General features: G+C 36.5%; 1 protein-coding gene across 4 annotated transcripts in view; it reads right to left on the reverse strand.

The window, feature by feature from the left end:
* Positions 1–3,590: 3,590 nt before the first annotated feature.
* Positions 3,591–27,914, reverse strand: part of PARP4 (poly(ADP-ribose) polymerase family member 4) — a 114,004-nt gene continuing 89,680 nt past the window's right edge. For 3 of the 4 annotated variants that reach the window (XM_074216253.1, XM_074216255.1, XM_074216254.1), the window contains exons 30-35: positions 24,154–24,288; positions 17,730–19,226; positions 17,541–17,642; positions 16,862–16,961; positions 11,411–11,543; positions 3,594–4,720 (exon numbers count right to left, since the gene is read on the reverse strand). In XM_074216253.1, the coding sequence (XP_074072354.1) occupies positions 4,498–4,720; positions 11,411–11,543; positions 16,862–16,961; positions 17,541–17,642; positions 17,730–19,226; positions 24,154–24,288 (2,190 nt within the window). In that variant the 3' untranslated portion in view covers positions 3,594–4,497. Of the gene's footprint in view, positions 4,721–11,410; positions 11,544–16,861; positions 16,962–17,540; positions 17,643–17,729; positions 19,227–24,153; positions 24,289–27,914 lie in introns of all 4 variants that reach the window. The other variant, XM_074216252.1, reaches the window with a different exon arrangement.

Below are 27,914 nucleotides of genomic sequence, written 5' to 3' on the forward strand. Positions count from 1 at the left end.
TAACCAGATTTTTTCAAAAGACTTTATAGTTGGGGCAGCTAGGTGGCATAGAGGATAAAGCACTGGCCCTGGAGTCAGGAGTACCTGGGTTCAAATCCAGTCTCAGACACTTAATAATTGCCTAGCTGTGTGACCTTGGGCAAGCCACTTAACCCCATTTGCCTTGCAAAAAAAACCTAAAAAAAAATACACAAAAGACTTTATAGTCAAGATTTAACAGCTTCAGTCTTGGCTATGAAGGGGACACAAGGCTGTCTAGGCATAGAAGACAGCCAATCAGCATAGCTAATTTTATCCTAGCACTCCAGAGCCTTCCAGTTAGCTAAGATTACCGAAGTGCATCATTATTACTTTGCTTATTTGTTAATCTTTTTTTTCTCTTGATTTTGAGGTAGGAGGGTTGGAGAGAAGAGGGGACAGTCACACACACACAGATGGAAACAAGTTTTTTAAAAAATTTATTTATTTTGAATTTTACAATTTTCCCCCAATCTTGCTTCCCTTCCCCCACCCCCCCCACAGAAGGTAGTCTGTTAGTCTTTACATTGTTTCCATACTATATATACATTGATCTAAGTTGAATGTGATGAGAGAGAAATTATATCCTTAAGGAAAAAAATAAAGTATAAGAGATAAGCAAAATTATGTAATAATGTTTTTTTTTAATTAAAATAATGGGCTTTAATCTTTGTTCAAACTCCACAGTTATTTCTTTGGATACAAATGGCATTCTCCATTGCAGATATCCTAAAACTGTGCCTGATGGAATGAGCAAGTCCATTAAGGTTGATCATCATCCCTATGTTGCTATTAGATTGTAAAATGTTCTTCTGTTTCTGCTCATCTTGTTCAGCATCAATTCATGCAAATCCTTCCAGGTGTCCCTGAATTCTCATTCCTCCTGATTTCTAATAGAATAGTGTTCCATCACATACATATACCACAATTTATTAAGCTATTTCCCCAATTGATGGACATTCACTCAATTTCCAATGCAGAAGCAGTTTTTAAACTACACTGAAAAAAGCTCTGAAGGAAGCACAGATATACAGTTATACTTCTGAAAGTAAAATGTGGATTATAGACTTATTTTTAAAGCAAGCAACATGAAATGAAGATCCATAATTTTATATAGAATTCTTTTTGTTTTCTCTTGCATACATGGGAATGCTTTTAAAAAGCTTTTTGATCTTTAAATGTAGAATTTTAAAAATTAAAGATGCAAGACAACCAGTAAGAAAATGAGTCCAAGTCCTGGTTTGGTTTGCCAGAAGACACAGAGTGAATCTTTGCAGGGCCCAGATGAAATGTCAATTGCTTTATGCTTTTTTGAGGTTAAAGTATCAACTTCTCAGGGACACACAATTATGCACATCAATTACTGAATCCTCCTTTATGGATGCTTTCAGTAGAAGTTGTATGTATGTCTTTTGGGATTTCTTTTTACTGATTCATATTCTGCATTGATTCCTATTCTACTCCTCACTTTTTGTGAAGCCCAGGAACTAATTTTTTTTCTACAGTCATCTTTATTTAAATGGTAATTCACTCATGCATTTATAATCTCTTTCCTATACTTCCTTTGCTCTAAGTAATTTTCTTCCAGGGCATCCTGTAGGGAACTGAAAAATACAAGAAAATGGAGATGCGGCTCCTCCTGCACTTAATCAAGTAGGAACACACAAGTTTATGTTGAAAGGGACTCCATGAAAAAGAGAGAGAGAGGGTCGGTCCCATGCCACAGGCCCTTGGACTGAGCACAGGTCTTACTTGTTAGACAGGGCTGTCTAATGCAGCCCAGGACCACATTGGCTTTTTTTAATTCATTCATTGGCTTTGAAGTACACACAATCCTCCAAAAATAGTTTTTTAAAAAGCTGTGATGTGTAAATATGATTTCATTGGTATAGGGAAAAGCCAGGTGGAAAGCTCATTCTGCCAATGCCTGTCAGCCTACAAATGACAGCCCTAGGGAGAGGCAGCATTGAGAAGTTAAGAGATTTGCCCAAGATCACATATCCAAGATGTATCAGAATCAGAACTCAAATTCAGGTCTTCCTAACTGATTTGAGATAGGCTCTCCAAAATTCTGGAAAGCCTTGCATTAATTAATGCTAAGTGAAGTGACAGTGCCAGGAGAACATTGTATACAATAACAGCAACTTTGTGTGGTCAGCTATGATGGACTCAACTCCTCTCAGTAGTTCTGTGAGCAAGGACAATTCTTAAAGACTTGTGATGGAAAATGCCATCCATATCCAGGTAAAAAATCTATGGAGTCTGAATGTAGACCAAAGGATTCTATTTGTACTTTGTGAAACTTGTTTTATGTGTTTTTTCTTTCTCATGGTGCTTTTTCCCCCTTTAGTTCTGATTCTTCTTTCACAACACAACTAATATGGAAATATGCTAAACGTGATTATATAAACCCACACATATATACATATATGTATATGTATAATCTCCATCAGATTAGTTGCTCTCATGGGGGGATGGGAGGGAAAGAAGGGAGGAGGTAGAAACATGTGGGACTCAAAAGCTTACAAAAAAGATGAATGTTGAAAACTATTTTTGAAAGGAAAATCATCCATTTTGGAGGGGTTGTGGGAATGCATTATTGATGGAGTTGTGAATGGACCCAATTCTAGAGAACAATTTGGAATTAGATCCAAAGAGCAATAAAACCGTACATATCCTTTGACCCAGTAATATCACTGCTAGGTCTGTATCTCAAAGAGATCACAAAAAAGGGTAAAAATCCCACGTCCAAAAATACCCATAACAGTTTTGATTGTAAAAAATTGGAAACTGAGGGGGGAATGGCTGAACAAATTGTGGTATATGAATATGATAGAATTCTATTGTTCTATAAGAAATCATGAAGAATGGGACTTCAGAAAAGCCCGGAAAGGCTGCATGAATGGATGCCGAGTGAAATGAACAGAACTAGAATATCTTTAACCACACTAGCAACAACATGGGGTGATGGTCAACCATGATGTTCATTTCAGTAGTACAATAATCAAAGACAATTCTAAAATACTTGGGATGGAAAATATCATCTATATTCAGAGGGAACTGAGCAGGTCAAAGGCAGACCAAAGTTTATTATATTCAATTTTTAAAAGTTATCTAATGTATTGTCATTTTTTCTAATTTTTTTCTTTCTTTTGGATTTGATTCTTCTTTCAAAATATGATTAATATGGATCTATATTTAGTATAAATACAGATATAGAACCTAAATTAGATTGCTTTCTGTTGGGGGGAAGGTGGGAGGGGAAGAAAGGGAGGGACAAACATGTAAAAATCAAAACCTTACAAAAAATGATTTGCTGGGGTGGCTAGGTGGCACAGTGGAAAAAGCACTGTCCCTGTAGTCAGGAGTACCTGGGTTCAAATCCGGTCTCAGACACTTAATAATTACCTAGCTGTGTGGCCTTGGGCAAGCCACTTAACCCCATTTGCCTTACAAAAACCTAAAAAAAAAAAGATTTGCTGAAAAAACAAATAAATAAAAAATATTTAAATTGAAAAAACAAAAAACCCCAAAACTATCTTTGCTTCTAATTGGAAGGAATAAAATAAAATAGCATAAAAAAGGATAGGTGCTCTATCCATTATGCCAAAACCAGATCAGCAAAATCAAACTGCATAATACAATGATTACAATAATATGAAAGAAGAAAACAAGGCCAAAGATAGTGGAACTTTGGGTAGACCTATTAGTGGACACACACAAAAAAAAGTATAATAAAATTATTTATTTATTTATTTAGTGCTGCCTTGACCTTGTTAAATGCTAAAGGTTTATTAAAACAATATAATTTTCTTCATGTGTATGTTTATTTGATTATTTGTTTTTACTTGAGAGTTGTTGTTTTTTCATTTGTTGGTTTGAACTTTTGAACAAAAGGGTGGAAATCCTAATTCTACCACTTTTTTAGGACAAGTCACTCACCTTCTCTGAGCCTCAGTTTCCTTCTTTGCAAAATGGGAGTGATAGTTCTTGTATTACTATGACATAACTCAATAACTGTCATTGAGAGACAAATTAAATCATGTGAAAGTACTGAAGAATTCTGAAGGTTCAGATCATTTCAAATGTCAAGTTTATTATATTCATTAAATTTGTGTACACAGAATGAAATTTTTTTATTCTCTAGTCCTTAATCCTAAATATGACATATTCAATATCCCTTTTCTAACTCAGAAAACAATAATTTCCTTTAGATGAACTAGTAACAACATAAGATGTTTATGTATTAAGATTAAGCATTTAACTACTCAAAACACATCAAAATATCAAAGTTAAACACTAAATTTTCTATGTCATAATTCATTTTTTATTCTCTATATAATATTTGCTTATTATCAAGTAGTTTTTTTATCTGAATTTTAAGTGCCTGGCTTATAAAATGAATGTAATCATAATTTAAATTACATTTTAGTTACTTTTCATTTAAAGTATTTTACACACCCACACATGAAAAAAGATTCAAACATAAGTTAACAAACTTAAGTCTTCATTATAATTAAGTACTTTGTGAAGAGGAGATCTGGTACTTAATGGCTGAATTCCCAACAGTTGCTTAGTGGCAAAGTCCCAGTCTTTACCCAACTCAAGTCGAGGGCAAAGAGATGGATATTGTGCTTCTGTTCTTCTTACCCATTTCACTGCTTTCTTTACTGAATCAAAGCTCCAGGCGCTGGCACAGGATCTAAGAATAAATGGAACTGTTAAACCTCAAAATTTAGCTATATAAGAAAATCAGACTTGTGACCAAGCATTTTACATTAGAAGAAATCAACATAAATGAAAACATTGGGAATACTACTTTCACATTGAATAAAAACAACTAATTCAGGCAAACAGCCAAATTCTTTTGCCTGTCCTTCATATCCCTTTATAATAACATATTTAAAAACCTTGTCCCTGGCATGGTTCTCATTTTCTACCATCTGTACCACTGCACAGAACATCCTTACAAAGTCTTTCTATTTCCCCACATCCTACCATCTTTCAAGGCCAAACTTAAATAACACCTCTATTATTCCTTTCCAGATTGTTCTAGTCCATATTGATCTCCTCCTTTTTCCTGAATTCATACTGCACTTGTAACCAGTAAGTATAACAAGCTTGCACTTAATTTAAGATGGTTTATTAGAGATAAAATATGGCTAATGGTAAAGTATATAACTGGAGTCAGGAAGAGCTGGATTCAAATCCAGCCTCTGAGAATTATTAGCTATGTGACTGTGGGCAAATATTTAATCTCGGAATATCAGATAGGGTAGCATTCTGTAGCACCTACCTCACAGGGTTGTTGTGACAAATGTATGTCAAATGCTTTATAAACTTTAAAATGTAATAGAAATGTGTTATTATTATTATGAAACATTTTATTTTGTTGGTACTCCTTCCCAATTTAGCTGTAGTTTTAACAGAACCAGCTTGGTTTTGAGGTAGATAAAATACTAGGTCTGGAGTGAAGAAGACCTGTGTGAAATCCTTCCTCAGACACTTATTAGCTGTGTGACTCTGGGTAAGTCACTTTATCTCTGCCTGTCTCAGTTTCCTCATCTGTAAAATAAGGTTAATAGCACCTATTTCCCAGGAGGATAAAATGACTTAAGATTTATTAAGCACTTTACAAACTTTAAAACCCTATAAAATGGCTAGTTATTATTACAAGACAAGTGTCCTAGTTTATACCATTTAAAAAAATTTCTGATAGCTTGGCACATATTAGATACCATAAATACTTGTTTATTAAAAACAATTTTAAAACTCTAAAACATACTTTAAAAGTTCCCCTTGATTTTGGTTGCTTCAGTTGTTTCTTGCCCTTTGTTATCCAAAACAACCAAAAGAACACCACTAGGGTAGAGATAAGTTACAGGTGTCTGACTGTGGCTGAGCAGAACAAAACAAGCTTAGAACGCTTTACGACAGGTCAGGCACAAATAGTGAACATCTGGGGTGGGTTCTCTAAACTTGAGCCTCTCCCATTTTCATTGAGCTGTTTCAATTCTGCCTTGCTTATAGAGTACAGCACTCTCTCAGATGAAGGCAGTTCTGTGCCAGGGTCTCCCATAATGCATAATCAATTCCAAATTCTTAATTTTTAAAAAATTTTAAAAAATTTATGGCAGCTGGGTTAAGTGACTTGCCCAAGGTCACACAGCCAGGCAATTGTTGTCTGAGGCTGGATTTGAACCCAGGGCCTCCTGACTCCAGGGTCAGTGCTCTATCCACTAGGCTACCTAGCTGCCCCCCAATTCCAAATTCTCAAGAGAGACCTTGAAAGTGTCCTTGTATCATTTTTTCCAACCCCTCTCTGAGCACTTGTCCTCTATGAGTTCTCCAAAAAATAGTCTCTTTGGCAAATATACCTTTGGCATTTGAACAATGTGGCCAGCCCACCCAAACTGTGCTCTCTCTAGCAGAGTTTGGATACTTGGTAGTTTAGTTCAAGAAAGGACCTCAGAATCTTATCCTGTCAGCTGATCTGAAAAATCTTCCTAAGGCAATTTATTTTTTTTAACTTATTTTTTTGCAAGGCAAATGGGGTTAAGTGACTTGCCCAAGGCCACACAGCTAGGTAATTATTAAGTGTCTGAGACCGGATTTGAACCCAGGTACTCCTGACTCCAAGGCCAGTGCTTTATCCACTACGCTACCTAGCTGCCCCCCCCCCCCAAGGCAATTTAAATGGAAATAATTCAGTTTCCTGGCATGGCTGTCCAGATAGACTGGTGGACTATCCAGGTTTCACAGGCAAATAACAATGATTACAACATAATGGCCCTGTAGAGCTTCAGTCTGGTAATCAGTCTAATACCTCTTCCATACTTTCCTTCAGAGCCTCCCCAACACTGAGCTAGCTCTGGCAATATGTGTGTCAATCTCATTTTCAATGTGTATCTCCCTGGAAAGTATACTGCCAAGGTAAGTGAACTTGTCCACAGTATTCAAAATTTATCTATTTGTTGTAATCAATGGTTTCACATATGGGTTGGGTGGTGCTGAATGATGGAGCACCTGTTTTCTCTTGGCTTTAATTGTTAGGCCAAAATTAGCACAAGTAGCAGAGGATCAATCCATACTCTGTTGTATCTCAGCTTCAGAGGCTGTACTGAGTATATAATCATCTGTAAACAGAAGATCATGCACCAACACTACCCTCCCTTTTGGTCTTGGCTTGTAGCCTTTTCAAGTTAAAAGAATTTGCCATTAGTGTGGTAACTGATGTGATGATGTCTTTTGATTCATGCATAAATTGAATTTAAATGATGCAGAGCTGCATGATGTCATAGGTCTCTCTCTTCCAGAGTCATCATGGTTCAGTGCTAGGAGTCGTCAAGACAACTGGTGACAGCTCTAGATGCAGTGGATGACTTTGGTGTCTTCAATGTCTAACCAAACTCTAAGCACTCCACAATGTCTGCTTCAGTTGCCTTTATGGCTGTTGGAACAAATTGCTCTTACCCATCCATTCCATGAGGGGAAGCCTTCATATGTTTCAGGTAGACACTCCCTAACTCACCAACAAGTTTGAGACCCTCTTGGTTACCCACAACCTAGGATTGCCTGTCTGATGAAACAGTTTTCCAGGATGTGGCCACTGTGTATGCTATAGATTCTTGCAGTCACAGGTGAGAGTTAGATGGCTCAGGTGGATATCAAAGGTAGAAAGCAGTCCTCACACTAGAGATACTAGTCTTCCCTGAACACATCCTATACTGCCTAAAACTGGCTGACTAAAACAATGAGTAATTTGTGTTTTTTCTTTACTGCCTTCTTAGTATAATGAATGGGAGTTCTAATATTATATTTAGAAAAGATCTTTGAAATAAGAGTGTATTGAAAGTTCTGTTTTCCTTTGGGAAAGGCTTAGGGGTCATGAGTAATTCAAGAATGTCAAACTTTTATACTCATAACATATAGATATATGCATACATATTAACTATATATTTGCAGTGTTTTATACTTTTCAACCTTCACAAAATCCAACTCAGTGCCTCACTTTGGTACAGAGTTGAGTCCAGGGTTCTTTAAATTGATGCCAGCAGAACAAAGCTACTTCTATTATGCAGGAAAGGTTTGGTGTATGGTACAAGAACAGACTATATCTGCTCTGAGGACTAACCTAGCTTAGTATGAAAGGTTTATCCTCTCCTGTATGATGGCCATATGTGACCATTTTCTTTGGTAACCCATGAAATAGGAATATTTCAAAATTTAAATGGATCTGGTATTTCATTGATAAAGTCGCAGGCTACAATAGAAAATTAATAGCCAGATAAATAAGGAGATAAGTGGGCATCTAGCTGACTTTGGTGAATTCAAGTCTTCCAGCTCAGATAAACTCAATCCTGGGGTCTTGAAAGAAGTGGAAGATGTGATTGCTGAGCCACTGTTGGAATATTTGAAAGAGCACAGAAATCAGGAAAGGTACCACAGGATTAGAAAAGGAAAAATATCCTGACTTTCAAAAAAAGGAAGCCTACAAACACTTGGCAAGCAAATTTGACATCTATTCCTGGGAAAATTGTAGAATGAATTATTGAAGAAACTGTTGATGAACATTTAGAAAGGGACTTATACCAGACCGATATAATTTCCTTTGTTGATAGGATTATTATACTAGATGATGGAGATTTACTAGATTTTAGCACTGTTTTTGATAAAAAAAGTATTCAATATTATTTTTGTGGAGAAGATGGAATTGACTAGACAAAAATTCAGTCCGCTAGATTAAGAACTGCTTACATAGTCTAAAGTTGTAAGTGGTTTCTGATGGAATGTCCTGCTGTATTTGGACTATGCTGTTTAACATTTCTATCAATGACTTGGTATAGGCAGAGAATGGTGAACTCATCAGATTTGCAAATGACACAAAGCTGGAGGGAATAACTAATATAATGGATAACATAATTAGGATATAAAAGGATTGTGATGGGCTAAAGTACTGGGCTGAATCTGTTTGATGATGAAATTCAATAGGGATAAATGTAAAATCCTGCTTTTGGGTAACAAAGGTCCTAATTAGATATAGCAAAAATTATAATTATAGAGCATTTCCTTCCCCTGCCCCCAAACCTGTTTTGTTATTCAGTGTGTCCAACTCTTTGAGAGTCTATTTGGGTGGTTTTTTTTTTTGTGTTTTTTTTTTGCAGAGGGGGTTGGTTTTCCATTTTCTTCTACAATTCAATTTGGAGATGAGGAAACTCGAGGCAGAGTTAAATGATTGGTCCAGGGTCACAAAACCAGTAAGTGTCTGAGCTTGGCCAATCAGGAGCTTGAGTCTTCCTGACTCCAGACCCAGCCCTCTAACTACTGAGTCACTTAGCACCCCAACTTGAAGCATCCTTGCCCATAGAGTGCAGGTGGAGAGAGTGGACCCAGAAGACACATGTGACCAAACCAGAACTCAGCAAGTGCAGGGTTTGATGCTCCTATTCTCTCTAGGCTTCATGAAGGTCCCTGAAGGTTCCCCATGGGTTGGGGGGAGGGAAGGAGGCTGGGCAGGCTCCATGCAGGGTCTAGAATTTCAACATGACAGTGATCTCAGTGGGGTTTGCTTCTCTAGGATACTGTGTTTGGAGCTAAAGCCTCAGCTCATTTTTGATAGGCAGTTCTCATTTCTACCACCCCAGCCTCAGGTTGAGCTTGGGGCTACTGTGCTTCCTAGCTCGAACACTGCTGCTGTTGTCAGAGATCCTTGGTGGAGGGTCGGATGAAATCTTTTTGGGGTCTCATCTTTGGGGTCTCAGTTCTTCACTTTGCTTTCATCTCCCACCAGGGAGGAGGGACAGGACACCTTCTCCTATTTGGCAAATCTTCCTATTGCAGAGATCAGGTACTTTGGTGAAGGACTTTGACCCACCTAAAGATAATCTGCATCTATGTTTCCCAAATTCCTGGATCTATGCAAATGAATGGTGGGGAACAGTTACCCAGGCTTTTTTGATTTTGGCTTCAAGATTAAATCCAGGTTTTTCACTGACAATTGAGTACCTCTGATCCCCCAAAAAGTATAAAATGTTTTGTTTGCCACTGAAAGGGTCTCTGTCATCCATTTCACCATCTCTAAATCTAAATGAGTATCAGAGATAGATGGGGGGGGGAGTTTTTTAAGGCAATGGAGTTAATTGACTTGCCCAAGGTCACACAGCTAAGTAATTATTAAGTGTCTGAGGCTGAATTTGAACACAGATCCTCTTTCCACTGTGCCATTTAGCGGCTCCTTCAGAGATAGATTTTAACAAAGGTCCCTGCTTATCTCAAGTCCAGAACTCTTTAAAGTACCCCATGCAGCTTACAAAGTCATTTAGTAACACAGGAGTATAAGAAAAATGTTTCAGTAAAAAAAACAGAAAAATATTTCACTAAAAAAGAAAAATCAATTTCAAAGACTGTAAAAGTACTCATTTACATAGTACGTGAAATGGGGCAATAGAATGTACCAATTCCCCAAAATTTATTGAAACACATTTCCAAAAACCTTGCCAATATTTACTGTCCCAGTCATTCTTATTACATCTGCAGCATGTCCTTGAAAGCTATATACCTGATTATTTTTAAATATTACATAATTCAGATAGACTTTTACTGAATTAATTTTTTTGAGCACCTACTATTCATTCAGAGGTCAAAAAGGATGTGAACTAAAAAAAAAGGTTACTGGATTTGGCAATTTAGGACGTCAATGGTACTGTTTGACAAAGCAATTTCTGTAGAGAAGCCAGATTAGAATGGGGTTGAGAAATGACCAGGAAGTAATGGAAGCAACTCAAGAAGCTTTACGAGTAAGAGCAGAAGGAGGATGCTATTTAAAGTGAAAGAGTTGTTGTTTTTTAAGATTGTGATTAGCATTTATTAAATTCTATGAGCTAGACAATGCAAGTTGTTAGTCTTATTTTAATACTATCTTATGATTAGAGGTTGGGAAAGTAGTAAGGATAGAGGGGCTGGAAGTTTTCAACTATTCATTGTAAAGCCTCTCTAGTGGAAGAACTACATGAGTATCAGATTTACATCTGGAAAGTCATTTAGAAGTCAACTAGTCCAGAAGTGTCAGGAAAAGAAAAGGATGAGGACAAATGAAACTTGACCAGCAGTGTATTGTTTCTTCTAACCATCTATTTGATGACCAACATTCAGTCACAGTACATATTTTCCAGAAGCAAGATGAGAAATCCCTCTCTATCAAAGACTTTTAAATGCTTGGGATTATAGTAAAGTTTCTGAAAGCTTCATTTAGTCAATGTTTAAATATAAAATTGAGTTACTTCTTGAGAGCAGGGATTGTCTCATCTTCATATTTGTATTTCTTAGAGCTCTTAGCAGGCCCTTAGTCAATGGTTTATTGGTAGACTACTTGATACTGTCTAATAAACCATACCTGTAAGCAGCTGAATCATCTAATTTCATCAGTGATATGACTGCTACCCCTTCTGACTCCAGCTTAGTTCGAATGAGCTGTAGTATCAGAAATGTGGCTACCAGCTGTAATACATCTTCTTTTCCCTTGGAACCTAAAAGAAAAGTCCCTACAGTCATTTCCAATTCAGAATATTAATACCACTAATAATATGAAGCCATAATAGTAGGCCATGAGACAATATACAGAACAGTGAAGAAATACTATTTTTGTCAAACACATTTAATGTCCTTAATATTAAATAAAAGTAACATACAAAAGTAACACTCACTATGCTGCAGCACCACAAAGGCAGCTAAAGTTTAGGTTGATTTTGCCAAATTTGAAAGACTTTGATTATAGAACTGGTGATGGGTTTTAGTTGGTTGTGTTCAACTCATCTAGTTAAGTTCAGAAATTCCCATCACCCAAAAGGAGGCCACTAGGTGATGGTACTTTCCCCCCAGAAACTGAATATTAAGGAGGAATGGTTGTATACAAGCAGTACCCATACTGATTAAATCTCAGAACATTTGGAGAAAATTGTAGAAAAACCTGAGATCATGAATGTATGATGAAGGGGCAGAACACTGAGTAATCATTCTGTTTGTTAATAAAGAAAGTCTTTTAAAAATGCCTAGGTTCCTACTGAAAGAGGGGGTTTCTTAAGCTTTTTGTAATCTAAAGAAGTTTTCACTTTAAATCAAAACAAAACTTTGTAGTAAAATCTCAAAAAATTATTTTTGAAAATGCCTACGTAGCAGTTTTTTCAATGTATTTTTCCTTGCTTTTTGCAACACATTTAATATAGAAATGTTAGGCATAATTTTACATATGTAATTCATATATTGCTTACCATCTCAATGAATGGAGGAGAGATTGGAAGGGAGAGAATTCAGAGCTCAAAATTTAAAAAAATAATAAAAATTTTAAATAGCCATAATGACAATAATTAAAAAATAAAATTAGAAACCTGCTTCTCCAATATGTTACCCAAAAGCATGATTGGTGTATTTAAAAAAAAACCAAACTATTGAATATTTGAGCTGCTTTGATCTAATTATGAAAAAAATCTTAAAAATATAAAGAATTTTTCCTTTCTTCCAATCGCAATCTTACTATATGGAAGTAAGAAGGGCTATTCTAATGATTATAGTTTTTTTCTTTCCTAATCAGACTTTTCCATAGGTCCAGTGAGCAGGAAGGATGAGGGTTCATACTTAAATGAGGCACTCAGTGTAGAAATGAAGGAGAGAGCTATTAATTCTTTTTTCCTCTGTTGCCCACTTCGAGAGAGAGAGACTATTAAAGCCTAAAATCTGTTCCTTTTATGGTATGGTCAAATGTCCTCCAACAACACAATATTGTAGTCTCTCCTCATTGCCACAGTATAATTTCTAGTTTTCTTCAAAATTTAACCTCTCCTAGGGGTATTGTTCTCTATTCCAAATCACCTCATATTTCATATACTAATACATGTACATATTGTGATCTCCATAAAGATCATTTACTGTTTGGATCTCCAGTGCAGGTCAATTAGTACTTCCTACAAGAATGCTCCTGAGGGCTGGAGCACAGTCCCTCCCAAGTCACTTTATACTGGATTTACATATACTGGATCTGCATAAGCTTGTTCTCTATCCCATTAGAGTATATACTTAGGGAATAGGGGTTCTTTATGGCCTTGTAGCCTCAGTGGCCAGGACAGAGTCTGTCACACAGTAATTAATACATGGACATTATTTATTTCTTTCCCAAACCAGATAAGGAGGACCAAAAACACAAGAACTATATTTTCTAAAACTCATATTGGTCCAACTATTCTGACAAAGGGCCTTTTTTTCTCATTTGTAAATGGGATAGAATATTTGAAACTGGGATAGGTCCAGAAAACCCAGGAGATTCAGTCACCGAAGCCATTAGATACTTAAAAGAGAGAAGCTGATAGGCAGCAGAAAATACGGAATTATTAAAGAGAGAAAATTGGAGGATGGAGGAAAAAGGCAAAAAAATGGACCTTGTGGAAGGGGGATGAAGCTAAGGGAATACTTAATAAAAGGACCAGCAGGGACAACAGAGGAAAAGTAGGAGTTTGTCCTGATTGTGCCTGAATTTTCATAATATCTGACAATTTTTGACTATAATAATATAAACAAAAAGAACACTAAATCAAAATGGACACAGGCATTATGCTGATCAGTCTTGCAAGAGTGGTTTCAAAGTGTCTCCATATCAATAGAAAAGATAGAAAAAACCAGGATGGAATGATTCATCTCACGTTATATTCTGGGCTGAGTTTTGTTTGACTTTTTTTGTGGGGACAAGTTGGGGTAAAGCAGTATATAATGCCTCATATTTAAAAAAAAATCAGGCTTCAACTAGCTAAGGGTCAAATGAGATGGCCTCCCCCACCCCCAGCTTCAAATCAGATGATTAGTTCTGGGTTATATCAGCAAAAGTTTGGAGAAAAATAGAGTCCAGGGCAAGACACACTGGTCTAACGTTGATAGCATGGTTTAGGAAGCATGGATATAATCACTAATAATAATATATAATTTTAGGGTTAGCAAAACACTTTTTATATAGGAATTCACTTGCTTCTTCACAACACTCTTATGATATAGGTGTTATTATTATCTCTATTTTACAGAGGAGGAAACTGAAATTGAAATGGTTAATTTGCCCACGGTCAGCACAGCTGATTGTCTGAGGAAAGACTTGAATTCTGGTCTTCCTGATTCCATGTCAGCCTTCTATCCCCCATGGGAAAGAAATATGTAGGTGGGTCAAGATTCCTTGATGAACATGAGGGTGGTAGCAACATATAAAGGGTTGGGTTGAATTCAAGAATGTTTACTGGAGAGATCCTCAGGGATACAAGAGATGTTAAGTGATAAGGCTCTTGGTTAGGGTGGTCTAACTATAGTAATTTTCAGTATAGAATAATAAGGAATGGAAAAGATGACAGCAGATAAAACTCAAAAAGCTTTGGTTGTAAAGTTCTGGAATCATATAGTCCCAGAATCTCAGTGTTGAAAGAACTTTGAGGTTTATCTGGTCTAACACATACCTGATCAGGTAAATCTTCTATAACCGCCTAGGGAAGTAGTCCTTAAAAATTCCCTTGAACACCTACAGTGATGGGAAACTCATTTCCCTTCAAAGGCAATTCATTTCAGTTTTGGAAAACCCTGATTGTTAGATTTTTATCTATATCAAGTCTCAATCTAACTGCCTGCAACTTCCATCCACTGTTTCTTGTCCTGTCTGCTGACAGCAAGTAGAACGGGCTGAATCCATCTTCAAATTGATAACCTTTCTAATCCTTGAAGGGCAACAAGGTGGCATACGGATAGAGCACTGGTCCTTAAGTCAAGGTCTCTCATTGAATCCAGGAGTCTCCATTCATCCTGATTCTTATCTGGCCACTGGACTCATACTCCCCATACTCAAATTCAATTCATATGCTTGTTATGGCATAACATCTCTGATGTCATGATCTTTGAGAATGTCGGATAAATGACAACAACAAATTAAGAAGTCATTGTCTCCAGTTTCAACCTGGTCTCAGACACTTACAAGTCATGTGATCCTTGGTAAATCACTTTGTCTCAGTTTTTTCATTGGTGAAATGAGCTGAAGACCCCAAATGAGGCCACAATGAGTAGAACATGACTGAAAATGACTCAACAACAACTAATGCATGAAGACAGTTATCACATTCCTCCTAAATGTTCTCTTGGTCAGGGTAAATATCCTCAGTTTCATTAGCTGATAACAGTGAAAGGCTTCTAATCACATAATTATTCCAGCTACTCTCTGAAAACCATGCTTGAACTTGTTAATATCTCCACTAAACTGTGGGAATAAGAACTGAAAATAATACCCCACCTATGGTCTAACTGTCTTAATGTATAATAGGACTACATACCATAAACATATATGATCATGATCACACCCTACTTTAGGCCCTAATGAAGCCTAGCATACAGTATTGCAATAGTCTCCTAATTGCTCTTTTGGATCCTACAACTTTCCTTCTCTTAATTCATGCTCAACATGTCTTCTAAATTAACATTACTGACAACAACAGATTAGATAATATCATTTTCCTGCTCAAAAACTTCAGTGGCTTTCTATTTCTAGGATAAAATACAAGCTCCTCAGGCTGCCATTTTCTTTCTTTTGTAAATGTTTTATTGATACTTTTTTTTTAAAGATAACTGTCACTTCTCAGTGTCTCTCCATCTGTACCCTCAAAGAACCTTCTCTGAATTCTTATTAGAATTTAGAGTCAAGCAAAGCTAACTTGTCCATCTGAAATTTAAAACACTTTCAATCTGGCTCCAGTCTATCTTTACAAGTTTATTCCCCTTCATTCACTCTACAATTGAACCAAACTGGTCCAATAGCTTTGTTCTCAGGACTTAACATTCTGGCTCTCATCTCTACCAAACACAGGCTGCCTATCTGCCTTGTCCTAGGCATCCCGAGATGTTATTTTCTTTTCGAGATTCAGTATCATTCCTGCAAATGTTAATACTTTCTTTTCTCAAGTGACCATTCATTTACTTCTCTGCCCCAGGTTATAACCCATGCCCAGTAAAGAATTGTTTTATTTCTATATTTCCATCAATTAACTGAGTTTTGCATACAAGAGCTTAATAGATACTTATTTCCTAATCACAATTAGAGACATCAATTCAGATATCACTTTGGGCTATTATTTCTCAGCATTTCTCCATAAGAAGTGATGGAATTAAGCCAAAGTCTACATTTAGCTTGGAGACTAGTGGTTTGCCAGTTTAGCTTTATTAGCATTCTTTTGATCACAGGACTATAGATTTGTAGTTAGAAGGAACATCAGAGATCATCTAGTTCTTTTTTTTTTTTTTTTTAGGTTTTTGCAAGGCAATGGGGTTAAGTGGCTTGCCCAAAGCCACACAGTTAGGTAATTATTAAGTGTCAGACCGGATTTGAACCCAGGTACCCCTGACTCCAGGGCTGATGCTTTATCCACTGCGCTACCTAGCTGCCCCGATCATCTAGTTCTATTGTCTCATTTTACAACTGAGAGAATTGAAGCCTAGAGAGATGAAGGAATTACTCAAGATCACCCAGGCAGTAGTTGCAAAGAATTTAAATCTAGATTCTTTTAACTTCACTGTGCCATGTCTTCTCCCCAACTAAGGGCTTCTAGTTCAAGAGACAAAATTTTGAAGCTGTATCAAAATCTCCCACCTATCAATACAATCAGGATATCAACCATGTTAATCCTTTGATTAATCTCAAAGTATTTAACCATTTAAAGGTTTGAAAGGTAAGCACAAAAATATGTTTATTCTGAATGCAGAACATCAAAAAAAATTCCTCTATAGTTAACATAAACATAATTATTTCATTTGATGAATAATAGAAAGAAACTGAGTTTACCTAGAGATTGAATGCCTTTTTGCACAAGAAAGATTTTTAAATTATTCACATTGAGGTTTAAAATGAGCCCAAGTTTAAGGTTAAGATTCCAAAAGCCTTCCTGTAAAATTAAGGGAAAAATAATGACAATTAGAATTTCATCTCATAATAAAAAAAGTGTTGAATCGTATATATTTTAATTCATTCATTTCATATTTTAATTCAATCAAGATTTTTTTTAAAAAATTGTATTTCTATGGTATTAAAATGCATGAATTCAATAAATTTCACTAATGAAAATATGATACCACACTGTAATTTTTTAATAACATAAAACTTAAAACTCTTTCATAACTCATTATTAATAAAAAGGTAGGTCAGCAGTAAAGTTTGCTTAATGAACCTGAATTATAAAGAATTTTAGGTATATCAATATTTATACTGAAAACTATATGTCAATTCAAGAACTATATATATATATGTATATATATATATATATATTTAGAATTTCTGTCTCTTTCAAAAACTTATTTAGGAACAAAATATCAGCCTAGAGCTTCAGAAATGATGCCTTATTTCATGGCAGTTGCAATGATCCTAGTTTTTCCTTAAGAGCAACAACAATGTTCACTAGCACAGTATGTTGAGCAGCTGGGCCAGGCAGTTACTAGCAGAGATGGCACAGAGGAAAGGCAGATACCTCATTCTGAAGACTAAAAACCTGAGCCCAAAACACCAAATTATCTTTAATGCTTTTCAACCAACTCTCTCTGTCAGTTCCATCAGTCTGGTGTTTTTGTGTCTGAAAGGCAAAGATAAAGGCAATAAAAGAACTGCATGGTTATACACATTTTATTCAAGTCTATGTTTCCAAAACATGTTGCCTTACCTTAGCAATTGATGGAGTCATATCCTGTGCTAAAGAACACTCCTGGGTGAGAATTGAAAAAGCTTCATTCACTACTTCTGATTGAGTATCTCTAGATGGAGAAAATGGAGGCTGATAGGCCTGTGGCAGTTGTTCATTATTGTTCCTTCCAAACATACGTCTGTGACTTGATGCAGGCCCTTGCATTTTTTTCTCACATATTGATGGGCGGATTCCACAAGCAACATCAGAAAGGGGGGCAAATTTCCTACCTATCCTAGATCTTGGAAATGTAAGTAAGTTTAACTGAGACCTAGAGCCAAACAGGCCAGAATTAGGAAGAGGAGAAGGAGGAGGAAGAGAAGAAGAAGGAGAAAGAGAAAGAGAAGAGACAGTAATAGGACAAGGGGGAAAAGAAGAGACAGGAAGAGGAGGGGGAGGAAGAAGAGAGCTAGAAATGCCAGAAAAAGGACAAGGAGGAAGAGAGTCAGGAAGAAGAGATGAGGAATGTTCAGCGAGAGGAGAACAAGGAGGAGAAGGAGGAATAGAGGGAGAAGAGTATGCAAGAGGGGCATGAGAAGGAGGAGGAAGAGAGAGAGAAGAGCCAGCAGGAGGAGGAGGAGGAAGAGAAGAACCAGCAAGAGGAAAAGGAGGAAGAGAGGGAGGAGAGCCAGCAAGAGGAGGAGGAGGAGGAGGAAGAAGAGAAGAGCCTGCAAGAGGAGGAGGAGGAGAAGGAAGAGAAGAGCCTGCAAGAGGAAGAGGAGGAGGAGGAGGAGGAAGAGGAGAGGGAGAAGAGGAGCCAGTACCACAACAAGGAGTTAGGGAAGCTTTATGAAGATGAGAAGAAAGAGAACTTTTACCAAAAAGATAAGAAATTGGAGGTGGAGGTGGAGGTGGAGGTGGAGGACGAGGACCAGTAGAGCCCAAATCACCTCCAGATAGTTGGCCTAAATGAGGAGGAAAAGAGGAATTTGCAGAAAGAAAACTAGAAGTAAGTACAGTACCAGGGGATGAGGCAAAGCCTGAACTATAAGGAGAAAAGGAGGATTTGGAAATGAAAGAACTAGCCAGAGGAAGAGGAGGGGGTGGAGAAGGAACTGGACAGGAAAAAACGAAAGGGGTCATATGGTTTGAAACCTGTTTTTTATGTTTTTTAAATAAAACTGTTGTGTTTGAAACTTCCTCAGCTACATCTGGTACCATGGCATAGTCACCCAGGGTAGAAGCAAGGGTGAGTCTTTTTGGTAATGCATCAGAGGAAAACTCTAAAAAATCAACTGGTGGAGTAGAACTGAGTTTCATCATAGGAGAATCTGATGCTGGGAAGTCCTTAACTGTCTGTGAGAGCCTAATTTCTTTTTTTGACCTGCCCTGGAAAGGATGTTGTGCTGAATGTTTCCCTAAAGTAGCAATATCTGAAAAAGCAGCATTTCCTGATTCTACTGTAATAGCAGCTGTATTTCTAAAAACTTTATAATTCATTCTTCTGGCAGATTTCTGTAGAACCTGTGGCATTTCCTGAAGAAAAGGAATAAACAGAACAAAATACAAAATATCAGTCTTTTAAGCAGTTGAACAACCATGTCCTCTACAAAGAACATCTGAAAGAAGTGACTTTCAAATAACCTAAATTAAGACAACAGGCAGCAAAACCACAAGGTACATAAGATAGAATTCAATCCTTGTAATAAAACTATATGAATAAGACATTAAGAATTTCCTTATTGTTTACTCCAGTAACTCTTTGGATCTTTTCCCCAGTTTTCCACTTTAACTTTTTATTTCTCTGCAAACTCTTTAATTTCAAGTAATCAAAATTGTCTATTTTATCTCCTATTATCCTCCTCTTTTTTGACTACTTATCCATAAATCTGACAGATAATTTTTCCAAGCTCCTCTAATTTGTTTACATTACTTTTTATGTCTAAATCATGTACTCATTTTGAGCTTATCTTGGTATGTAGTAATATAATGTAATATTTGTCCTTCATTTTTGAAGACTACCACGACAAGCACATGAATTGGATTTGAGTGAGGGGATGCTGTGCTAAGTCACAAACCTCACTTCCTCCTTCAGAGCCATTTGGGTCCAGAGACCAGATATGAATTGAGACAACTGGAAATGGTCCTGGATGTGAGGCAGTGAGGGTTAAATGACTTGTCCAAAGTCACACAGATGGTAAGTATCCAGTGTCTGAAACTGGATTCGAGCTCATGTCTTCCTGATTCCAAAGTCAGTGCTCCAAATCTGCCCATAACTCTGGTAAGAGATATTAGTCTATGCTTATGATTGTTTTTCAATTTTTCCAGAAGTTTCTGTTGAATAGTGAGCTATGCCCCAATAGCTTGGATCTTTGGGTTTATTAAACATTGGTTACTGTGGTCACATTTCTGTCTTTTGTATAACTAATCTGTTCCACTGATCAACACTGATCTCTTAACCAGTACCAGACTGTTTTGATTATTATTTGTAGTACAATTTGAGATCTGACAGTGCTAGGCATCTTTCTTAGAGTGATATTTTTGACCTTATGTTCCTCCATATGAATTTAACTATTTTTTTTTCTAGCTGTATAAGAAAATTTTTTTGGTAGTTTGATATTCTATTAATAAGGCACTGAATAATCAGATTAATTTAGAAACTACTGTCATTTTTATTATATTGGCTAAGTTTGTCCATGAGCAATTAAGTATATATATATATATATATGTATTTATAAATGCTTATGATTTATATGGGTTTATTTTATATCTTGCAACATTGTCAAAGTTGTTAATTGTTTCAACTAGTCTTTTAGTTGATTCATTAAGTAGATCATCATAATTTTCCAAGAGAGATAATTTTGCTTCATCATTATCTATTCTTATTTCTTCAATTTTTTTTTCTGGACTTAACTGGGATAGCTAACATTTCTAATACACTATTGAATGATAATGGCCATCCTAACTTCACCCTGATCTTATTGAAAAGGCTTCTAGTTTATCTCTTTAAAGCTGCTAGCTCTTGATTTCGCATAGATTCTAGTAATCATTTTGAGAGAAGTCATTTATTTCTATGCTTTATAGTGTTTTTAATAGGAATGGTGTTGTTTTTGTCAAAAGGTTTTTCAGCACCTAAGGAAAGAAGCATATAATTTGTTTTGCTTTTTTTAATCCTAGTATTGAATCACCTTGAATTTCTAATGTAAAACCAAGCCAGTTATAGTGTATGATCTTTGTGATATATTACTCTAGTTCTCCTTCTAATATATTGTTTAAAATGTTTATATTGATATTCATTAGGGAAACTGACTTAAAGTCTTTCTTTGATTTTGCTCTCCCTGAGTTATGTTATCAAAACCACATTTGTGTCATAGAAACAATTTGGTAGGATTCCTTTACTCATTTTTCCCAAAAGGGTTGTATAGTATTGGAATTAGTCATTCATTAAACATTTGATAAAATTCACTTGTAAATCCTACTGATCCTGGGAACTATTTCTTAGGAAGCTCATTTATGGCTTGTTCAATTCCTATTCTAAGATGAAATATTTAAGTACTAGATTTCTTCTTCTGTTAATCTGGTTTATATTAATATATTTATCCATTTCATTTAGATTTTCAGTTTTATTTATTTTTATTATTATTTTAGATTGTATTTCTCCAGTTATTTAGTTCTGTATTTATGTTAAAAGTGTTACATAGTCCATATAGTTTAATAATTAAGTTATAAAGTTCCTGTGATGACTTAGCAAGTCGACTAAAGTATTTCACATTCTCTTCAAGTATTTTAAGTGTAATTTCCTTTCTAATGTTTCCTGCTGAGTTTTACAGGTCTTACATTCAAATCTGGCCTCAGACACTTAATAATTACCTAGCTGTGTGGCCTTGAGCAAGCCACTTAACCCATTGCCTTGCAAAAAAAAACCCCAAAAACTTTAAAAAAAAAAGACTGACTTCTGACCACTACTTCCTTTAAAATAAAACTCAAAACAACTCTAAGGTTTTACCACACATCCTAAAAATTGACAAAGATGATAAAAATGCATATAGTCAACACTGGAGGGATTATAAAATGATAGGCATATTATTACCTTTTTGGTGAAGCTATGAAACCATAATCAGGTTGAAAAACAATTTGGAATTATGCAAGTAAAGTGACTAAAATATCCATATCCTTTGAACTAGAGACTCCATTATTAGGTTTATAATCCAAAGAAACCATCAATTAGAGGAAAAAAAGCCCCCATATACACCAAAATATTTATAGCAGTTGTTTTTGTGACAGAAAAGGATTGGAAACAAACTAGATGCCCATCATTTGGGCATCCAGTTAATCAAATCACGGCATATGAATATAATGGAATAATTCATAAGAAATTATGTATCTGACAAATACAGAGAATCTTGGAAAGATCTTCATGAACTAATGCTGTGTGATGAAGTAAGCAGTGTCACAAAAACAATATACACAATAACTACAACCATGTAAATCAAAGAACAACTATACATTGAATGAATGTCACAAGCAGAAATTTATTTAATGGTGCATGTGTGTGTGTGTGTATGTATGTTGTGTGTGTATGTGTGTATAGCATCACTGGACCTGTGCTCTGGGAAAATCACTTTGGCAGTCAAAGGAAAGATGGATTGAAGTGAAGCAGGCAGACGCATCAGCAGTATATTGCAAGATTCAAGGTTTGAAGTGAGGAGGACCTGCACGAACCAGAGTGGTGGCAGTGTCAGAGGACAGAAGGAGGGTTATTTGATACATGTTGCAAAGGTGAAACCAACAGGCCTTGACAACAGCTTGGATATGTAGGGGTGAGAGGGAGTAAGGGGGCTTGGATAACTCCTAGATAGTGAGCCTAAGGGACTGGAAAATGGTGTTGCCCTCTAAAATAACAAGGAAGGTAAAGAGGTAGAGAGGGTTTAGGGGAAAGATAATGAACTCTGTTTTGGACATATCACATTTACAATATCCATTGAACAACTAGTTCAAGTTGGCTGAAAGGCAGTTAGAAATGCAAAAATGTAGTTCAGTAGAAAAGCTAGGGCAGGAAAGGTAGATTTGAAAATCATCAGTAAAGAATGGTAAGTAAATCCTTGGGAGGTGACAGATCACTAAGAAAAGTGCTACAAAAGGAGGAGGAAGAAGGTTGAACCTTGAGGGACACTTATAATTAGAGGGTGTGATTTGGAGGAGGATCCAGCAAAGAAAACTGGTGTGTGTCAGGTCTAACCAAATGAGAAAATGTTCACCTGGGTGGAAGACATTGCTCCTCTTTACAGAGGAGGCTAGAGATCAAGCAAGAGACAATATGAAATGGAATATACTTGATAGATAGTCAGATGGGAGGCCCGATTTCACCACTCCACTCCAAAGTCTGGGATACCATTGTATTTATCTGTATCCTCTATACCAGGAAGTAATCATAACACTTTCATATTGTTATTTCAATGGTTCACACAAATATGCATATATATGTAATACATATACATATATGCATAAAATATGTGTTTGTCGAAGTTCTTTGAAGGTGGGAACTGTTCTCATTTTTTCATCATTTAAAGCATCTGGCAAAGTTCAATGTATAGAAGAGGTTCTCAGGAGACAGTGACTGAATTGAATGGAGGATGTGGTCTATGTAAAAGCAAAGCTGTGCTATTTTCATTGTTGCAAAGAATTAAAAATTGAAAGGGGGAGCCTTTCAGTTAGGAAATGGCTAAACAAAGCTGTGGTGGATATTTGTATTATAATGTTCTTGTGCTATAGGATATGAAAAAGAGATGGTTTTAGAAAAACCTAGAAAGACATTTTATTATTTGATGCAAAGTGAAGTGCACAGAACCAGAAAAACTGATACAATAACAACCATATTATAAAGACAGACAACTTTTAAAGATTAGGAACTCTGATCAATACAATGGAACCAACCTCATGATGAAGTTCACCTATCTAGATAGAAAGGGGAAGGATTTAGGATGCAAATTGAAGCGTTCTTTTTGGATATGGTTAAGACAGGAATTTGTAGGGTGGGAGGCTAGGTGGCACAGTGGATAAAGCACTGGCCCTGGAGTCAGTAGTACCTGGGTTCAAATCTGGTCTCAGACATTTAATAATTACCTAGCTGTGTGGCCTTGGGCAAGCCACTTAACCCCATTTGCCTTGCAAAAACCTCAAAAAAACAAAAAAAAAGACAGGAATTTGTTTTGTTTGGATATATATTTATAATAATTTTTGGTTTTGCTTTATCAATAGTTAGGGGAGAGAAAGATGCTGGGAGAAAAATTTGAAACTAAAAACAAAACTGAATTTTAAAAAAAGTAATGTGGTGGGAAAAGGACACAATTTGTGTGTGCATGCACATATGTGCACGCTGCATTAATTAACTTGGTTCAAGAAGAAAAATAATTATTTAACATAAAGGCAATATCATGAAGCTCTTTTTTGTATTAAGACTTACTCTGGCTTGCATACTCTGGCTTGCATACTCTGGTTGTTCCAACTCCCAATCCATGTATGGCAGAAAGTCTATGTCTTCTGTGGTGATAAATTCCAAAATATTTGGAGTATGGGGATCCAGTGATTCATTGCCATCCTGAATAAAAAACAAGTGAAATTAGAACTGATTTTTATAATAAAGCTTTCATGATTCCACTGTCAGAACACACAAGATAATAATTCTCAAATTGGGAATACTAGTAGATTTAAGAAGATAATATCACCATCTAAAATGGAAGCTAATCTTCTCTGAGGTACCACCTCACACCTCTCAGACTGGCCAATATGACCAGAAAGGACAATGATCATTGTTGGAAGGGTCCTGGGAAATCTGGGACACTATTACATTGTTGGTAGAGCTGTGAACTCATTCCACCTTTCTGGAGAGAAATTTGGAACTATGCCAAAAGGGCAACAAAAATATGCATACCCTTTGATCCAGCAATATCACTTACTTGGGTCTATACCCTGAAGAGATGATGAAAAGGGTAAAAACATCATTTGTACAAAAATATTTATAACAGTCCTGTTTGTGGTGGCAAAGAATTGGAAATTAAGTAAATGTCCTTCGATTGGGGAATGGCTTAGCAAACTGTGGTATATATATGTCATGGAACACTATTGTTCTCTTATAAACCAGGAGGGATGGGAATTCAGGGAAGCCTGGAGGGATTTGCATGAACTGATCCTGAGTGAGATGAGCAGAACCAGGGGAACACTGTACACCCTAACAGCAACAAGGGGGTGATGATCAACCTTGAAGGAGTGGCTCATTCCATCAGTGCAACAGTCAGGGACAATTTGGGGCTCTCTGCAATGGAGAATACCATCTGTATTCAGAGAAACAACTGTAGAGTTTGAACAAAGACCAAGGACTATTACCTTAAATTTAGAAAAAAACCAGATATCTTATTGTCTGATCTTGCTATCTCTTTTACTTTATATTTCTTCCTTAAGGATATGATTTCTCTCTCATCACACTCAATTTAGATCAATGTATACCATGGAAACAATGTAAAGACTGACAAATTGCCTTCTGTGGGGGGTGGGAGTAAGATTAAGGGAAAAGTTGTAAAACTCAAAATAAATAAAATCTTTAATGAATAAAAATATCATTCAACCTTGAAAAATAAAATAAAATGGAAGCTAACAAAAAATCAATGAGATTAATCAGAGGCAAAATTGGATGAGTTATTAATATAACTAGTGTGAAAATCTTACATTTCTGAAGAAAAATTGGTTTCTCAACTTCTCATTATGGAGTTATAAATCTGAATGTTGTCTCTGATTGTAAAAATGACAATCTGCCAAGTCAAGATCATTTCTATTTTAATGTTGATATAGCCTGTGTCAATACTACCTGGTCAGCCTTGTAAGAGCACCAATAAATTCCTTTACCTCGATCAACAAATCACAAGATAAGAGACATGCTGGATGAGGAAAGAGAAATCTTGTGTTTATCTACAAATATCCCCTCTCCAGCCTAAGCAGGATTCTTATCAATAGGAATTTGAAACAAATTTTATAATTTATGAGAGGATCATGATGTAGAACTATGTCATCTATATGAAATCTCATTGGTTGCCTAACTCAGTTTTATGTCTCTTTGATTTTTCTGTACAAAAATGCCTCACAAATTTTACTTTGGGGTTGACTTCTTTAATGATGTCTTCCACCTATAGTTTTTACAGTCAATTTTAGAGAATAAAACTTCATGTATAACTTTTTGTTATTTCATTTTTAATCCAAAATAATTAAGCTTGACACTAGGTAGCTTTTTAAAAAAAATCAGGAAAATAACCAAAATGTAGCAATAGTTAACTCATATCACCTAAGCTTTCATTGGTCACATATACACAATAAGGGCAAGGACCCTGTCTAGATCAGAGAAAGACCTTGCCCTGTGGTCTTTTCCTGTATTGCTTTTAAGAAGAAGCACAACAGATTTGGGATTGAAGGATTTGGGTGGTGGTGGTCATCATTACAAAACCCAGAGAACTCCTGGAGAGTTATTAGAAGCTTCTAATAATAGTATCTAAAAGGAAACTGGCTAGAAGCAGTTAAGCATTTGAAAATTAAATAGGGGTAACATGAACTTTCTTTCTCTAAATCAGAATGAAGTCTCTTGCAGAAAAGCTGCCCTTGGCAACCAAGAAATATTGTTCAAAGAATAGAGGAAAGCCTGAAGGCCTTAATTAGCTGGAGTAATCCTGGCTTGGTGATTCAAAGAGTTTGGAACTAGGGCAAGGAGTTTCTTTCTTGAGAGGGAAGGTACTCACATTAAGAAGGATCAGGAAATATTCTTTTTTAGAGAGCAGGATTTTATCTGAGACTTGCAGAAAGCCAGGGAAGATTGGAGGCAGAAATGAGAAAGAGGAAAGTTCTAGGCATGGAAGACAGCCAGTGAAAATGCCCAGAGTTGGAATATGGAATATCTTGTTCACGGAACAGCAAGAGGGCCAGAGTCATTGGATCACAGGTTTATGTGGGAGGTGGGGACAGAAGCCTGGAAAGATAGAAAGGGGCCAGATGATGGAGGACTTTAAAAAGTCAAACAGAGAATTTTAGGCTTGATCCTGGAGACAAGAGTCACTGATGTTGATTCAAAAGGGGATGACATGATTAAACTTGAGCTTTAAGAAGATCAATTAGATAGCTAAGTGTAGAATGGACTGGAATAGAGAGAAACTTGAGGCAAGGAGACCAACTGGGGACAGACAACTGCAATAGTCCTGGTGTGAGGTGATGAGGGACTCACAGGATTGTGATGATGTCAGAGAAGAGAAGTGGGTGTCATGCTGTGAAGATAGAAACAACAGGATTTGTCAAAATGATTGAACAAGGAAGGTAAGAGATTGAGGAGTCAAGGTGGACTCTGAGGTTATGTAAGGATAGTAATGAAGGGGAGGTTTAAGGAGGACAGATAATGAGTACAGTTTTGGACATGTTGAGTTTAAGATGTCCATGTGACATCTGGCTTGAAATTTCTTTTTCTTTTTTTTTTTTTTTTTGGTTTTTGTAAGGCAATTAGGGTTAAGTGACTTGCCCAAAATCACACTGTTTTAAGTGTCTAAGGTCAGATTTGAACTTAGGTCCTCCTTACTCAAGGGCTAGTGCTCCATTCACTGTGTCACCTAGCTGCCCCTAGCTTGAAATTTTTTTTGGCTTTTGCAAGGCAATGGGGTTAAGTGACTTGCCCAAGATCACACAGCTAGTTAATTATTAAGTGTCCAAGGTCACATTTGAACTCAGGTCCTTCTGACTCCAGGGCTAGAGCTCTTTCCACTGTGCCAACTTGAAATTTCTAATAGCAGTTGGAGATGTGAGACTGAAGGTCAGAAAAGAGGTTAACTAGGATCAGGACAAATAAGTTTGAGACTTATTTGAATAGAAATGGTAGTGGAAGGGAAATGATGAGTTAAAAAATTGAAAAAAGAGGGAGAAGAGAAAAGAGCCCAGGCCAGAGTCTTAGAGGACATTCATGATTAATGGGCAAGACCTACATGAAGATTCAGGGAAGAAGACTAAGAAGGCATGGTCAAACAGGCACAAGGAAAACCAGGAGGGAATGTTGAGGAGAAGAGGGTGATTGAATTTCATTGGTTGCCACCCTACTTATTGTGAGGAAGAGGGAGCACCTTCTTGGAGAATGCACTAGCAGTCAGAGCTAGAGAAGAGCTTGGCAGCCTCCTAGCCAGAGGAACTCTGCCCAACAGTGATTAT

This window comes from Macrotis lagotis, chromosome 1 (genome assembly GCF_037893015.1).
Source record: "Macrotis lagotis isolate mMagLag1 chromosome 1, bilby.v1.9.chrom.fasta, whole genome shotgun sequence".
NCBI classification, from domain to species: Eukaryota; Metazoa; Chordata; class Mammalia; order Peramelemorphia; family Peramelidae; genus Macrotis; species Macrotis lagotis.